Raw genomic sequence first — 17,245 nt, 5'->3', positions numbered from 1 at the left:
TTATAAGCAAGCTAGTTTTCATTGGAAAAACTGAATGCAAAAGCTGTGAATACATTAATAACTCCACTTAATTTTTTTTTTGCATTTTACAGTCACTCAATCACTTCCAAGTCTTTAGAATCTGCTTCTTACTCTGATTCTTGGGTGCTGCTGGACAATATCCAAAGCCTGCACTGGTAGCAGAGATCCGAATATCCTGCAATCCACACTGCAGTTGAGACACTACCGAGTTTTCCTCTTTCCAAGCATGTGTACCTCTGTCGAAGAATCCCTCAAATCACTTGCAAAGGAAAAACTGAACACCACAAATGCGGAAAGATGCTTAGAATTTCAAGAGAGACTCTGCTAGAATAACAGTCCAGTTGGAGGATGAAAGGAAAATGATCCTCTGTTCAACCTCTTCCTGCTTGACAAGAGAGGTCTCTATCACCCTGATATGGCCTCAGTATTAATTTCCGCCTTATTAATAGCTAACCAAAGCAGGTCAGATTTATGCAGCACACTAGCTGACATTTCAACACAGAGTTGAAGAAACAATTCCCCTTCATTCAGATCAATTTACAATTCAGATATTGCAGACAAAGAAAACCTGGATAACACTGTTGCTTCAACATGATGTGGCCATGCACATTTTATCTGGAAGTGGATAATAGACAAGATGACTCCAACTTCTAGAAACAGATTTAGATCTATCCCCAGTTTTTTAATAATTGATTACAGAGATTTCAGTTCTCACCTTATCCCCAGCTTACGTATGTGCTAAGGATGCTGAATGCTCTCAGAAGTCACCCCTTTATCTTTCTTCTGCCATAAGGAAGGAGATAAAGGTGATTTTGAAACTAGAAACTTCACAAAGCTTAACGGAACCTGAACTTAGTGCTTTTTACAAGAAACTAGAACTAGGGAAGTTGTCCTTCTCTATTACAGTAAAAGTAATTTCACTGCCTGGCATTATTGCCAAAAAGGACATCTGAGAAAACCAGACTGAGCTAGGGAGAAGTCAAGTACAGTGGTGGGGGGAAGAATCCAGCTACCCCCAAAACTGGGAAATGAAGAAAAAATTAGAAGAATTCCTCTATCACAAACCACAAGATCAGAAGTGGAACTCACTCTCTTGTCATTCAAGAGTTTAGTTTCAAGAGGTTTGAAACAAGCAGTTCAAAACATTGCCTATTGCACTCTCCAACTCCCGTTCCCCTAGTAAAGGCCATACAACTCACACTTAGGTATGGCTCATAAAACATGAGCTATTATCCGTAACACAGCTTCATATACACAGCAGACTCCTATGCTCATAAGCAAACAAGTTTTATTTCTCCTTTAGCCCACAAAGGAGGAGATCAAATCAACACATTGCATCACCAACAGATATATACTGCCTAAGATCAGTTGCATTCAAACTATGTGCTTAGAGGCCTTTCCAAAATACAGGACCCCAAGATCTCTGTAATAAGAAATCTGCCTAATACTATTACATGTCAAATCCATTTGGACCAGACATACTGCAGTGGTTTGAGATAAACTATGTATAGTAGCTAAGGAAAGTCTTTAAATCTAGGAAAATAGATACAGAAATTTGTTAGGTATGAGAACTTCACTCGCTGTTTTCCTCATGCTACAAGGAAGCAAGTAACATCTTATTGACACTATCAACTTTCAAAGTCTTATCTCCTTAAGTAAGTTTTGTCCATTTCTTCTCTAATCAAAGCAGAAGTTACCACTGCAGCTTCAGCACTGAAGTTTGTACTAGCACTGAAGTTACAACGTGAGATCTCATAGTTTAAGGGGAAGCAGCAAGGTCTAATTTTAAGTCTGAATCCAAAACAAGCAGAGAAAACTCAAGATGAGCCTTCCAAAACAAGAACTTCATGCACACATATAGTTGTAGTAGCATTATGTTCCAGGGTTCACTAAAATTAAGTCCATCTCTGTACTCCAGAAATTCACTGTTTTATAAACTCCACTTGCATAAGGTCGTGCTTTACTGGTAGAGCTCAGGGATCAGAGAATAATGCAAAGGAAACGGCCAAAAGTTCCCGTAGGGGCATCGTGAAATGCCACCTGTATTTTGAAAATGAAAACAAACCCACACAATCTCAGAGGAGATTGTAATTTCACAATCTGACAGATAAATTGAACACCACTATTCAGAGTTCCAGGCAACACTGTGCCATAAAATGTTCATTTTTATTACCAATTCCAACACAGTGCTTCAGAGCCACATGCCAGCATTTAAATATCAACCACTCAATGCAGTCTTGTTAATTATCTTAATTTATGTGTACTAGCGCACCACTTAAAGCTCAAGCAACATCTATGCCCCTTATTACATAAGGTCCAGTCCCATAACACTGTGGCACGTGTCAGAAAGCCCTCAGCCTGACCACAGACCTAGGAATTGTGCAAATCCTGAGTTACGGCTGATGATTTAAAACATCTTCCTAATTTTACTTTTATCATGACTTCACGTGCCCTGTGCCCCCAGTGAAGACCATGCCCTGCACAAATTGTTTTCTTTACGGACTACGCTAACCGATAATAGCTATACTTCCTAGAAGGTAATGTTTACTTCCAGATAATGTCAACTGTTGGACCTCACTGTTAACTGGTTTTATGACGTTATTTCTGATTACAGTGACTTCTCTTCTCTGCACTAAGAGGCATATTCTCTCCTGAACACACGTGTAACTTCTATCAAGTTCAGTTGTTCCACTTCACCTCTTTCCCCTGCCCCCTCAGACCACGAGAGATGCTGAGATCAATTAGCAGCTATGCCAAAATAAAAGAAAAAAAGTTACAAAGTGCAAGGCACCGACTTTGATTCCTGTCAAGTCCACATGCATCACAGGGGTCCCTGACTTTCAAGAGCTACTACTATACTTGTGAAACCCTTAACTTCACACCAATTCTGTCCTGAATTCCAGTTTCTCACTTCCTAAGCACACATGCACAAGTTTGCAGCCTGTGTGTCAAATACAGAGAAAAACGTCTGTACTTTTAGATCACAGAGCCCCCCTTACGCCTCCAGGATCTCCTCTCCCACTCGTTTCACCCAAAGGATCTTCTTCCACTTTATGAGGAAAAAGAAAAAAGGAGATTTAAGAGCCGTCTCCCCACAATCTGCAGCGAAACACTACCGGGGAAGTCTGCTCACACTCCTCCTCTCAGCTTACGCTTGAGGTGTCCCGACCCACCGAGATGCTGGAGGTCCACTCCCCGAAGCCAGGGAAGCTACTCCTGGGAAGTCAGGTCGGGAGCTGTACCCTCCCCGTCCCGACGCGCTCGCTGTCAGTGCCCTCGCCGGGAACGGGAGGCCGGACCGGCCCCGGCCCCTCCCCGGCCCCGGTACCCACCAGCGGCGAAGTGGAGCGGCGTGGACTTGCGGCCCGCCATGTCCTTGGCGTTCACGTTGCCCGTGTCCACCAGGCGCTTCACGCGCGTCACGTCCCCATTGCGGCAGGCCTCCAGCAGCTCGCGGAAGGCCCCGCTCGCCGCGCCCGGGCCCGCCGCCTCGGGACTCTCCGCTGCCGGGCTCGACGCGACCGACGACGATGCAGACGAGGAGGAACTGCTGGAGCTGCTGCCCGAGGCCGGCGGCGGGCCCGGGGCGGCGGCGCCCGCACCCTCCGAGCACTCCGGGGCCGGAGGCCGCTCCGCGTCGGGGGGAGCCTCGCCTTCGGGGCCGGCCAGGCTGTGGCGCTGCGCGGCGGGGGCGAGGTCGGCCGGTGCCAGGCTGGGGCTGCGCGGCGGCGAGGCGGCGGCCGGCGGCGAGGCCGGCCCGGGCGGCGGCGGTGGGTGATGGTGGTGGTGGTGCTGGGAGCGACGCGGCGGCGCCGCCATCTTCGCCCTCCTCCGCCCTCCCCCCCGGCCCCCGTCACTGCGGCAACGGCGGCAACCCCCGCCCACACTTCCGCCCGCACCCGGCCAATCCCAATGCGCGGCGCCCGGACGTGACGCCCGCGCTGTGGCGGCGGGGCGGGGCGGGGCGGGGCGAGCGGGGGCGCGGCCTCACAGCGACCCGCCCCGCGGCGGGGCAGCGGCTCGCGCCTGCCCCCTGGCGGCCGCCGCGTGCGGCCCCCACCAGCGCGGGGCGGGGGCGGGCGGAGCCCGGGGCGGGGCGGGGCGGGCGGAGCCCAGCCCGGCGCGGAGGGGTGGAGCGGGACGCTGAGGGCGGCAAGGCGGGCGGCGGCTGCCGGTGCTGAGGGTAAGAGGGAGGAGTGGAAGGGTGCCGGGGCCGAAGCAGCCCCGTAAGGCTCTCTGTGCAGTGAGGGGTCCGAGCCGCACGGGAGCAGGCAGAAGCGTTCCCGTAGGGGTTTTGGATTGGATCTGGAAAGCAGCGGGAAGGTGAGACCAAAGTGCTCCTGGCTTGCTGGTATCTAGGGGGGATATAAACACCAGTTACGGATAAACGGTTTACGTCAGAAAGCCCCAGTAACTGTCACCAAGAGACCTCCAGTTCACTTACCTCATCTTTAATCTGAGCACAAGGGAGATTCCATTGACGGGAAAAAATCCCAACAGCAACAATTCCTGGAGAATTCCCAGTACACCAGGTACTGAGGCTCTCAGCACTGGTGGAGCAGCAGCCGCAGGTCAGAGAATGGGGAGAGCGACGAGGAATTCCCGGTAGAGGGAGGGAATATGGCTAACGCCAGCCAGCCTTGTCCTGGCAAACAGATCTGCTTTAGATGTTTGGCAGGGAGAGGGCTTTGGGAAGTGCTGGCGTAGCACTGTGTGATGTGCTGAAGAGGCGCTGACCAGGTCTGATGCTGGGGGCACAGAAAACCAGCAAACAGGAATTCAGAAGAAATTAGGATCTGGTCTAGTGCTACTAAGTACCTTTCTGCCAGTGATGAGGAGGTAGGCATGAAATCAGTCCCCATGACTGGTGCAGCAGTAAATGAAAACCCACTTAAATGTGCCCAGCTCAGTCCTTGTTTGTGCCATGACTTTGAAGCCATGGGCCTCGACCAGGCACTGAGAGAGCTCGGCAAGACTTCCCTGACACCTGAATCTAGAGAGCTGCTGCTTCGCAGCCTTCTTTCAAGCCAAAACTCCCAAAAGGACTTTGCAAGCTAATTACAACATCCCCTTTGGCAGGCCCAAGCTTTGCAAGGCATTTAACGTTCTTATAAGAAAGATGGAGAGACTTTTCACCAGGGTCTGTAGTGACAGGACAAGGGACAACGGTTTTAAACTGAAAGAGGGTAGGTTTAGATTGGCCATAAGGAAGAATTTTTTTACAATGAGGGTGGTGGGACACTGGAACAGGTTGCCCAGAGAAGTTGTGGATGCCCCATCTCTGGAAACATTCAAGGTCAGGTTGGACGGGGCTCTGAGCAACCTGATCGAATTGAAGATGTCCCTGCTCATTGCAGGAGGGTTGGGCTAGATGACCTTTAAAGGTCCCTTCCAACCCAAACCATTCTGTGATTCTATGAAAGCTGTGCCTGGGAAGGAACAAGGAAAGCGGTTAGGATTCACAGTACGAGACCTGCCTGCGTGTGACAGATGCACTCGACCCCTTAACCAAACTGGCAGTAGTTTGGTACAGGCTCAAAGGAGGTAAAGGCCTGAGCCGTAGCTGGGCCAAGATCTCCTCTAGTTTCAGTCTGTTCTCTAAAAACCCACAAAGGAGTAGAGTGACACAGTGAGCATCGATGCATATGAGCTTGGAACACTTATCATGCGATTAACACACAAATAGCAGGTGGCTTTTCCAAGACTCATTTATCAAGGAACAAAGTAAGTTGTGGGTACAAGGAGTCTCATGCATACCTTTCCCATCGCACGTAATTTCACTACAAGCCAACCACTTTATTCCATTAATATGACAGCCTAAGGGAGCCTTCTTTGAGCTCTCCCTGCTAGGCAGCGTGGCTGCGTGGTGGTGATCTCTCCTTGAGCTGGGACATCTCTCAAGGTTGCTCCTCGAGGCAGAGAGACCTTTTACCAATGGCAGATCTTTGGTAAGTGACTGATAGCATGCTGAATTAATACTAATGAAATATTACTAATCCATGTAGCTATTAAATATTAATTACTATAAACTTTGTATAGATTATTCCATTAGACATAAACCATTGTCCAAGTCTGAGACTAAGATTGGACCTAGCTGTACCTAAGCTCCATCAGGAGTTTAGAAAGCAAGGGGGTCCACTCTGAACCTTGTGACTCAATGGGAGGGTCTTCCTTACCCTTTTCATCTCCGGTCTCTGTGTGAATCATTCTAACTTGATTCTAACTCAATTTTCCTTTGTATGTTCCATGCAGTAATTAGGAAAGTGAACCTTGCCATCAAACTTCTTGAACCTTGGTAAACCACTGCTAAACTTTGTTAAATTCCATCGAATGTATTGAATCCTGTCACATTATTATGCTACCTCAATAAAACATATTGCTGCTTCTCTCTTTTGAGTGAGGTGCATTCCACTCTTTTGCGACAGCATGGGGAAGTGGGGCCTGGCCCTGGGTTTCACAGAATGTGATGCCAAGTGGTTCTGGGGATGCACCTCCTCTTCAGACCCCCACCTTTGGGTGGGGGTCCCTATAACATTGCAGCCCTCAGTTTCCCTAAGCCTTCACCTTCCTGCCCCACATGTACAGCAGCGCTACTCCCCTCCAGAGAGATGAGGCAAGCAGCAGTGCTGTCCACCCGAAGCAGGAACCTGGGATTTTTACCATCTGGGCTGTGTGTCTGGTGGTGTGGAAGGCAAACACTCTCCCGAGGAGATGCCAGCCTCACTCAGTGCTGGTGCAAGAGCCCATGCGCTTTGCAGTGGCCCACAGTGCTCCCAGCATCCACTTGCCACAGCGGCTCGATGCTTCTGTTGAGCTGATTTAGGTTCACGTCCTGTCACAAGTGGCTGATTACATTTGCACCTCTTGTCTAGCAAAGCCCAGAGTCAGGCTCTAAAATACTCTTGATAACTCAGTGTCTTTTACCTGAGCCAGGAGGGAGGTGCTTTAGATAGAAATCTTATTAATGATGCAGCTGCAGGGCTCAGTAAAGTGGAGGCACCACAGACTTCAGCTGAATAATTAAATCCCATCAATAGGACTTTCCAGGGCCACTATTTAATAACTCCAAATGCAATTCTGGTATATAATGGAATCCACTGAAATGGGATTCATTTATTTTTCATTTTTTTTTAAACAAAATGCTTTATAGCATTGCTGGCAATTTTACAGCCACCTGCCTCTCAGCCCCAGCTGATGGCAGCTAGGAGAGGGGCTTGGGGTGGTTTCTGAATATTTTTAAGCTCCGACAAATAGGAAATGGCTCCAAAACCAGCATCCAGTGTGCTAGTGCTCATGTTTAATGGACTTGTAGTATGCCAACAAGTAAATCAAGAGGAAGTGAGGAAGTCCTGTCTGGAGAAACGCGTCTCCTCTGCTGAAGCAGATGGGAAGACAAGGGATCATCTAGATCTGTAGCAAAAGCTACGTTTTCTGAGAAACAAAACCTTCCCTTTCCCCAGAAAGTATCGAACTCACAACTGGCAGCTTTAACCGTGGTAAATGTGTTGAAGAAGCCAAGACACACCATCCCTGGCTGTTTGAAGTTACTCACAGATTTGCACAGCCATGCAGGTGTAGTAGGATAAAAAGTAAGGTTCATGGGAAAGCACCAGAGCTTTCCTCCTTGGACAACATCCGAGCAGCACTGGGGACGTCTTTGTGCCAGCATGCTGCTCATCATGTTTTTTCTGGCTTAGCTTCATTGACCACATACAGGAGCTCATCAAAATTTGGCTAGGGATGCATGACTTTTCTCCCCCTCTTCATTACCTTGGGGAGGCATTCAGCTCCTGCTGCTTTGCATATTTTGTGATAGGGGTTTTGACAGTCAAAACTTTCCCTGCTTAGGCCAGCTCCTTCCTGGCTGTCTTTGCATGCTGCCAGAAAGATGTGTTTAATACAGGCCATGACCTCCAGTAGCAGGCAAACAGAGATAAGCGCTTCTCTCGCTGGTATTTTTCAGCTGGCTGAGTCAAGCAGCTGCTTGAAGCATTCCAGGTGGAGGGGTTTGTCCAGTTTTCCCGTGGGAAGCAAGAGGATAGTGCAGAGTGGCAGCCTTTTGGGTTACACTTGCTGCAGATCATCTGGGAGCCTGCTTGAGCAACTGGGAGCCTGCCCTGGCTTCAGAGAGGATCTGCAGTGCCCGAGGGCATCATGCGGTGGGTAGCCCCCAGTAACGATGCTGCTTTCTCTGTCTTTACCTGCACAAGGCACAGGGAGGAAGAAAATTAGCTGCAAATTTGATGCCAGAGTCAATTTTCCCTGCAGAGATCTTTTCTTTCTAGAAACATCATCTTGCTTTAAAAACGTGATTTTGATAGCGACAGGCTGAGTGGCTTTGCATGTAGAGAGTTGGAAATGAAACCATTGACCTGGTATCACAAGCAATTGGGCAAGAGGGTGGGAGAAGAGCATTACTCTTTCCCCAGGAGGAATTGAATGTGCTACTTTTGAAGTGGGGAAGGAAAGTGCTCCTTTCTGCATGCAGAGAAGGGCTACTTCCCCAGTGATCTTCAGGAAAAGCAAAGACACAAAAACTGGGTTAGCCCAAATAAAAGATGGACTGACCCAATGCAGGGATGCTCTGAAAGTAAATGAGGGCAAGCCTGGAAACTAGCTCTAGATAGGCACAATTTAGCAAGAGGCCATGAGTATCTCTGTTTCCCAGGCTCAGGATCTGACACCAGCCAAGCAGGAAGAATGGGAAGAGCTTTATCCCCAAGTTTAGTCCCTCTCAGCAGAGCCTCCCGCATCACGAGTACCCCTGCATACCTGTTCCCCCTGAGCCCAAGTGGTGGCCCTGGAGCCAAACCATGGGCCCAGACCCCAGGACTGCCTCTGCTGGCTTTGGGCAGCAAAGAAATTAACTCTAATTTTAAGAAAATTAACTCTATCCCAGCCAAAACCAGCACAGTCCTGAACCCTGCTTGGAGCTGGGTCTTACCTTCACACAGCCATGCTTTCTCCCAGGCCTGTGGGCTTTCCTCCCTGTCCTTTGCATGCTTTGTTTGGCTTCACCAGCCAACACTGCAATTTTTTCCCTACCTGGGGGTGACCTCACGCTCAGAAAGGCATTCAGCAGAAAGCTGATGAAGGTTTGTTAGGTCTCACAGGGCCTGAAAAGATGATTTTGCCCCTGCTTGTCTGTTACTGATGGGAAAGATGGGAACTGAACCTGGGCCTTGGCAATCTGTAGTTTTAGTAATTGGCAAATTTGGTAATTTAGTGCAGTGACTATAGCTCTGCACCGGGTCAGTTCTGTCCAAGTGGGAACGTGGTTAGATGTGCAGGGCCATCCAAAAGAGAAGGAGTCATTCGTGTGAGGGCTCTCCACAATAAAGAGGAGAATAAAAGCTGTGAAACTGGTTGCCCCATGGCCCGCTTTTCATTTCAAATGCTTTTCTTTCTCTTCGTGGCTCTGAAGTGATAGCTTACAGCATGCTTACAGCAATAGGTGATAGCATGGTAGCTGTCACAACACGGGAAGGTGGGAGGAAGTGACTGTTCTCAGGCCCCCAAAGCACGCTGGAGTATTCAGTGCTGTACATTTTTAAAGCTCTGAACCTTTGGCCACAGTGCATCGCTGGCATTTGTGAGGGTAAGGTCACGCAACTCAGGAGACCTGAGCGTCCACAGCCTCCGTCGGTCTGCCTCGTGGCCCCGCCATACACCAGCTCTGTTTCCCCCCTGTAGCAGCGGTGGAAATTTCCAGGCACATTTCCCTGAGCCCCAGGAGCAAAGCTCGGCAGTGTTTAGGATCTGGCCTCTTGATGCCTGAAGAAGGCAGTGTTTAGGATCTGGCCACATGTATGCAGCAGAGGAGACAAAGCGCGGCAGGAAGGTGGCAGAGTTGCTCTGACTAACCAGAGGGTCACAGGCTTTCGCACCCTCCAACACGGAAACACACTTATTTAGCGGGAAGGAAGGTCCATCTCGGTTTCTTGCAGGGCTGGATGAAAAACCAGCCTTTGCCTGGGGCAGAAAGGACGCGGCGACCAGCGAGACAACAGCTTTTGCTGTTACTCCATGGTGCTCTGTCAGCCGAGCGCTCACCAACCTCGCAGCAAGCCCAGGGGCAGGGTGAGACCCCGGGGCGGCGGCTGCTGTCCCACGCCGGGGTCCCGGGGATGCGCCGGCACCGCTACCGCTGCCCGCACCACCGCCTCCCGGCGCCAGGTGGGCTCGCCCCACGGGGGCACCCGAGGGGCCGTAGGGAGGCGGCGGGGCCGGTCTCTCGGGCACTGCCAGACGGTGGAGGGGGCAGGAGCCGCAGGCTGGGAGGCTCAGGCCGGAGGCAGGGACCCTTCCTCCCCGGCAGGAGCAGCCGGTGCCCGGCGGGCGGCCGGTTTCCGGGCAGGCCGGGGCGGGGTGTCCGGGCGCCGGCTGTCCCCGCAGCAGGGGCCGGCTCTCCCCGGCGCGGGGGCGGTGCGGCGCTGGCGGGGCCGGCTGCCCCCGCGGGCGGCGCGGCGCGGGGCGGGCCGTGCCCGCGTCCCGCCCCCGGCGGGGCGGTGGCGGCGGCGGCGGCTACGTGCGCGGGGCGGCGCGGCGCGGCTGGCAGTGCCGGCGCGGCTCCGCGGGGAGCCCCGAGCCCGCCGCGGCAGCGGTGGCGGCGGCGGCGACGCGCAGCGCGGCCGCGCCCATGGCGAGCAGCAGCGGCGGCGGCAGGTAGGGCGGGGAGGGGGGCCCGCTCCCCCGGCCATGGCGCAGACGGAGCCCCCGAAGGCGGTGCGGCTGTGGCGCGACGCCGCCCTGCGCGCGCGGAAGCTGCGGGGCGGCCCCGGCGAGCCCGAGCCCGAGCCGGAGCCGGACGCGGGGCCGCCGGGGGGGCCGCCGCCGCCGCCCCCCGCCGCCGCCGCGCCTCGCCGCCCGCCCCCGGCGGCGGCCCTGGGGGAGCTGGAGGCGCTGAACCTGAGCGGGCGGGGGCTGGAGGAGCTGCCCGAGGAGGTGGGCGCCGCCCTGAGCGGGCTGCGGGTGCTCAGCCTGCGGCGCAACCGGCTGGGCCGCCTGCCCGCCGCCGCCCTGCGCCACCTGGGCCGCCTGGCCGAGCTCGACCTCAGCCACAACCGGCTGCGGGGCCTGGGGGACGGCGGGGCGCTGGCCGGGCTGCGGGGCCTGCGCAAGCTCAGCCTCAGCCACAACGAGCTGGGCGCCGAGGGCCCGGGCCTGCCCCCCCGCCTCGCCGAGCTGGGCCGCCTCGAGGAGCTCGACCTCAGCTTCAACCGCCTGCGCCGCCTGCCCGAGGGCCTGGGCCACCTGCGGCACCTCCGCGCCCTCGACGTCGACCACAACCTGCTGCCCTCCTTTCCTGCCCCGCTGCTGGAGCTGGCCGCCCTGGAGGAGCTCGACTGCTCCGGCAACCGCCACCTCGGGGCCCTGCCTGAGGGCATCGCCGCCCTCCGCCGCCTCAAGATCCTCTGGCTGAGCGGCACCGGGCTGGCGGCCCTGCCCGAGGGCCTCTGCCAGCTGAGCGCCCTCGAGAGCCTCATGCTGGACGGCAACCGGCTGCGGGCCCTTCCCGCTGGCTTCGGCAGCCTGCAGCGGCTCAAGATGCTGAACCTCTCCTCTAATCTGCTGGGGGAGTTCCCCGCTGCCATCTTGGCGCTGCCCAGTCTGGAGGAGCTCTACCTGAGCCGCAACCAGCTCACACTGCTGCCCCCTCACCTCTGTCAGCTCCGCCAGCTCCGCACCCTCTGGCTGGACAACAACCGCATCCGCTACCTGCCTGACTCCATTGTGCTCCTCCACAGCCTGGAGGAGCTGGTCCTGCAAGGCAACCAGATCGCCATCCTGCCCGAGGGCTTCGGGCAGCTCTCCCGCATCACCCTGTGGAAGATCAAAGACAACCCCCTCATCCAGCCCCCCTACGAGGTGTGCATGAAAGGCATCCCCTACATCGCAGCCTACCAGCAGGAGCTGGCCCACTCCCAGCCTGCCCTCAAACCCCGCCTCAAGCTGGTCCTCATGGGCCTAAAGGATGCGGGAAAGACCCTGCTGAGACGATGCCTCATGGAGGAGGATGGGCAGAGGGAGGACGTGGGAAGCCTGGAGGCAGTGAGCACCCAGCCCAGAGGGTGCCCTGGGAAGCAGCAGGACATTGGGAGAGTGCCAGTTGGGTGTTCACCCTTCCCAGAGCCTCAGGATGCTTCCTTACCACGGGTACCTGCCATGCAGCAGCTGGAACATCTCCCTGTTGAGCAGCAGGACGTTCCTTCTCACGTGCCCCCTCACCGAGTGAAAGGGGAAACACCGTGCCCTGCACCGTCACTGCCACTGGATGCCTCCCAAGTACCATCAGGACTGGGACTGTCAGGAGGCAGCAAGGGCATTGAGGTGATGGACTGGACAGCGGATGCAGAGAGAGGCCTGACGTTCATTGTGTACGAGCTGGCGGGGGACCCAAGCTATGATGTGATCCAGTCTTTCTTTCTCTCTCCCGGAGCCCTGTACGTGCTGGTGGTGAATTTGAGTGCCTATGTCCCTCAGCACTTCTACCCCTCTGTGGGCTATTTCTTGCACTGGCTTGGTTCCAAGGTGCCCCATGCTGTGGTGTGCATGGTGGGAACACATGCTGACCTCTGTGCGGAGCGGGAGTTGGAAGAGAAGTGCCTGGACATCCATCACCAGATCGCTCAGCAGGAGAAGAGGGATGCTGAGGGACTCCAGAACTTGGTCCAGCAGGTGGATGAGGCTCTGGGACAGGACTTTGACCTGCGCTGCTCCAGCCCGCACGCTGCCTTTTATGGGGTCTCGGACAAGAACCTGCGGCGAAAGAAAGCCCAGTTTCAGTACCTTCTCAACCACCGCCCACAGATCCTCTCTCCAGTGCTGCCTTTCAGCTGCTGGGACCGTTGCCAGGTGCGTCGCCTGCGGGACAAGCTCCTCTCGGTGGCCGAGCACCGGGATATCTTCCCGAACCTGCACCGGGTGTTGCCCAAATCCTGGCAAGTGCTGGAGGAGCTGCACTTCCAACCACAAGCTCAGCAGCTGTGGCTTAGCTGGTGGGACTCTGCCCGGTTGGGCTTACAGGCGGGCCTGACGGAGGATCGGCTCCAGAGCGCCCTGTCCTACCTGCATGAGAGTGGGAAGCTGCTCTACTTCGAGGAGCACCTCACCTTGCGGGAGTATGTGTTCCACAACCTGCCGCGGCTCATTGACATCCTCAACGTCTTCTGCCAGCGGGATGCCACCGTGCTGCTCCAGAAACTGCTCAGCGACACCCACGTCGATGAACTGAGGGCCACTCAGCTCCATCATTATGTGGAGGGCTTCTTGCTGCATGGCCTCCTCCCTGCCCATGTTATCCGTCTCCTTCTTAAGCCCCACATCCAGAGCCGGGAAGATCTGCAGCTCATCCTGGAGCTGCTGGAGAAGATGGGGCTCTGTTACTGTGTCAACAAACCCAAATGCAAGCCCCTAAATGGGGCGGCCGCTTGGTACAAGTTTCCCTGCTACGTGAAAAATGAGGTGCCCCATGCGGAGGCGTGGATCAACGGCGCCAATCTGAGCGGACAGTCCTTCGTGGTCGAGCAGCTGCAGATTGAATATAGCTTTCCATTCATTTTCCCACCCGGCTTGTTTGCACGCTACAGTGTCCAGATTAACAGCCACGTGGTTCAGCGGTCAGATGGCAAATACCAGATCTATGCCTACCGGGGAAAGGTGCCCGTGGTGGTGAGTTACCGGCCTGCCAGGGGAGCTCTGCAGCCAGATACTCTATCTATCGCTAGTCATGCGTCCCTACCAAATATCTGGACAGCTTGGCAAGCTATTACCCCTTTAGTGGAAGAACTGAATGTCCTGCTCCAGGAATGGCCGGGCCTGTACTACACTGTGCATGTCCTCTGTTCAAAGTGCCTTAAAAGAGGGTCACCCAACCCACACACTTTTCCAGGTAAGGCACAGCCCAGCTTGCCTCTCATCTCTTCTGGGGCTTTGCCCCTTCTAGAAGGGAGTTTTATGGTGTTAGCCTTAGCTCTGTCTCTTTTTTCTTTTTTATTCTCCCCCCCCCCCACCCGCTCTAACTCCTTTCCCTGGTGACTTGAGTCATGAGAGAAAATATTAGGGTAGCTCCAAGGAGACAGGCTTAAAATAACTGTATTCTGAGATGGTTCTGAGGGGGGGTGTTATATCCCTCTTTGTCCATGCCTTTTCTCTCTGCTTTTTAGGTTTTGGCCCTGAGCATTGGCAGTGCCATTGTTGAAAAGGCCCTGACCTGTCCTTCTCCTTGTTTTGGTTCCTTTGAATGGCACTGCGTTTTTTTCCTAATTCCCTTTATCCTGCAGCTCCCCCTTTCTTGGGGCTGTTTGTAAACAGGGATAGAGAGCCTGAAAAACCGCAGGTGTCCTGTCCCCCGCCTTCTACCCCCAAAACCTGGCCTGTGCTGCAGCCTCTCTGAATGCAGGAAAGCTCCTGCTGGAAGACAATGGGTGTGTTGGTCTTCATAGCCCTGCATAAAAAGCGCTTTCTCGTATGGGAGCCCTGTCTCTAGCAGGAAGCATTCCTCCCTGAAGAGAGAGGGATACTCCATCTTCTTTGTTTAAGTGTCTCACCTAGAAGTGATTCCCAGACTGTGCCTGTTGGAGCTATTCTCGAGAGCAATTATTTTCCTTCCTCTCTCCCCCTTCATCCAACGAAAAAAGCATAATCTCTCTCCTCAGGAATGTGACTAGTCGTGGTGCTTTTTAAAGCTGTCACCTCTAAAGTCGGGATTTCATCAGTGGTGTTTTCCAGCAGCATCTGTTTTACTTTGTATGTGTGCAGGTGCTGCCTCCTAACCTGTGTCCTTCCTCCTCTGCTGGGTTTGCTCTGGGGCTTGGGGGGGCCACGGGAAAGGTGCTTTGGTGTGTAAATCTGCATGAAATCAAAACACACCCTGAAGCAGCACCCTAGAAATGTTTATTTTCTACACACACACATACACCCATGTTGGAAGTATGTTGGAGCATTCTTTATTTACAGGTAGCCTGAAATGGTGAGGGAACTGGAGTATGATTTGAGTTGAAGCAAGCAGTCATGCTGAATTGGTTCGTAGGCAAATGTGAATAATAAGGTGTGTTTTGAGGGTTTGGAGGGGTTTTTTCCTTTTCTTTTTTTATCTCTGGACCTTGAAAACAAGGAGATGCTCTTTGTTCCTCAGCCGGAGTCCTGGCTGCGTTGATTGTATCTCTTCCCTCTAACTGTGCTAGCTTATGTAAGAGCCATTGAACTGGGGGGGTGAACTCATGCTGTGTGAGTTGCTGAGTCTTGCTGCTGACGTGGTGCTTAGGGCAATGTGATCTGCTTTCCAAAAAAACCCCTGAAAACTAAAAAATATACAGAACCCCTAAAAAAAACCCCAAAACAAAAAAAACCAAAAATTAGCCAAGACAGCAAACTGTATGTGCACGTGTGATGGGTGACTATTGAAGGTTTAGCTTGTGAATAATTCAGGTCTGCAGTCAGGTATCTCTTTTTTTTTTGGTGAATGTTTTGTGGCTGATCCTTCTTTTTCCCCTGGTGAGTAGAAGATGCTTTAAAAGTGAAATGTGAAGAGGAGCCAGACTGTCTGTAGATGATTGGCATCTTTGCTGACCGGTGACAGTCAGAGCAGGTCCAGAAGCATAAGGGAGGCACTGAAATCGAAGGGCCTTTTCCTTGCTCTCACCTGGGAGCCGGGTGTGCTGGGAAGGTGAGAGGCAGGTAAGCAGTGCATCGTTGGGCATGGAAGGAGCAGGGGCTCTTGTGCCAGGCCTCTGAATGCCACCTGGGTGATGCTGCCTGTGGAAAGGGGGTTGCAGGGTTTCTGAAGCTCTCCAGGGGAGAAGCCAGGCCTTGCTGCCGGGGGGGACAGGGCTTAGCATCCCAAGTTGCCCTGCCTTGGAGCAGGGGGTGACTGTCTTAACATGAATACTATGCGAGTCTAGCTGAGGGAAGAACATGTTGAGAAGACAGATGTATTTCAAAGGCAGGGATGATCTGTGGAAGTGCTCAAGAGTGATTAAAGGCTGCCAGTAATCAAGAAACCTGCTTGTGTTCTTGGATGATGCTTAAATCTAGCCCAGCTAAGACCTGGATTGTATGAAAAATGTGAACCATCATTTGGCTTGGGGAGGCCAATCTCTGCATTTAATCTAAAATATTCTTTGCTGTGTATCTGCTCTATGAATAAAAAACTGTTTAGGAGCCTCTAAATAGCAATTGTGAAGCTGAAGACTTTTTTTTCTTCTGATTTTGTTGATGAGGAGGTATGCGTGTTTAAAGTCATGCTGCCAAGCTTGTTCTCGTGCAAGTGAATCGTGGTTGGCGTCATTTTTAACAGGGTGTAGAAAAGAGATGGGTCTAATGTTACGAAAATGTGTAGCAAGGGAGATGTCTGTTTCTTTCCAAACTCTTCCAACGGAAATCCCTGGCAATTACAACACTGCTAATTCTTAAATAGGGCTGTGGTCTTTTTAGGACTGCACTGAAGAAATGTTTTGCAGCCTGTTGACCTTAATAAGGGAAATATTTCTGTGGAGATACTGCCAAATTTGTGCTCAAAAATGGAAGTGTGGTCTGGCTGTGTGTCTGGTTGCGCAATCTGTGTCGTCATTCATGAAACGGATGGTGCATTCTTTGGTCATCCAAAATTTTCATTGGAATCCCCTTCAAAGAGGGGACTTGGTTGTTCATGAGTTGAGGATTAATCCTTGATTTTCCTCTCCTTCCCTTCCCTCTCAGTCCTGGGCGCATACACTCTATAACTTCCATGGATAATACACACAGAAATTCTCTAAGAACAAGCTAGTATGCATAGAAATGGTTAATAAGAATTGAGATTCTGGATTCAGTCTTCTGAGGGTTTATTGCAAACAAACAGTGAATAAAAGTGATATAAAAATGCCTTGATAGGGTCCTTTTAAGGAAGTTTTTGTGTTTGAAACAGTTTTGTAGCTGGGTGAAATAGTAACTGAATTGGCATCTGAGCTGGAATCTGTGTGCTTTTAGGCTGCAGTCATCCAGTCAGCTGATAAATGGAGTGTTGAATTCTTTTTTTTTTTCTTTTACATTTGCACTATATATAAATAAAAGTATCCCTGCCAGGCTAAGAAAGGCATACCCCTGCTTGGAGTGACCAACAAGAATGGTTCACCACTCCAAGACGATGAGACCTCAGTTGGGTTGTCACAGGCATTGTGAAATGCTGTGATTTTTGTATGCGATGCTCTTTTAGCCTCTGGAGTGAAGGGCTTTTAGGTGGTTCATG

At 52.5% G+C, this 17,245-nt stretch overlaps 2 protein-coding genes across 8 annotated transcripts in view; one reads left to right on the top strand and one right to left on the bottom strand.

Moving 5' to 3' along the window:
• Positions 1–3,863, bottom strand: part of TNKS (tankyrase) — a 145,102-nt gene extending 141,239 nt beyond the window's left edge. For both annotated transcript variants that reach the window (XM_072861357.1, XM_072861358.1), the window contains exon 1: positions 3,354–3,863. In XM_072861357.1, coding sequence (XP_072717458.1) covers positions 3,354–3,840 — 487 coding nt within the window. In that variant the 5' untranslated portion in view covers positions 3,841–3,863. The remainder of the gene's footprint in view (positions 1–3,353) is intronic.
• Positions 3,864–10,562: 6,699 nt separating this feature from the next.
• Positions 10,563–17,245, top strand: part of MFHAS1 (multifunctional ROCO family signaling regulator 1) — a 33,229-nt gene continuing 26,546 nt past the window's right edge. For all 6 annotated transcript variants that reach the window (XM_072863363.1, XM_072863367.1, XM_072863365.1 and 3 more), the window contains exon 1: positions 10,563–13,912. In XM_072863363.1, coding sequence (XP_072719464.1) covers positions 10,720–13,912 — 3,193 coding nt within the window. In that variant the 5' untranslated portion in view covers positions 10,563–10,719. The remainder of the gene's footprint in view (positions 13,913–17,245) is intronic.

This window comes from Ciconia boyciana, chromosome 5 (assembly GCF_034638445.1).
Source record: "Ciconia boyciana chromosome 5, ASM3463844v1, whole genome shotgun sequence".
Taxonomy (NCBI): Eukaryota; Metazoa; Chordata; class Aves; order Ciconiiformes; family Ciconiidae; genus Ciconia; species Ciconia boyciana.
This window is presented reverse-complemented; position numbering and strand designations above follow the sequence as displayed.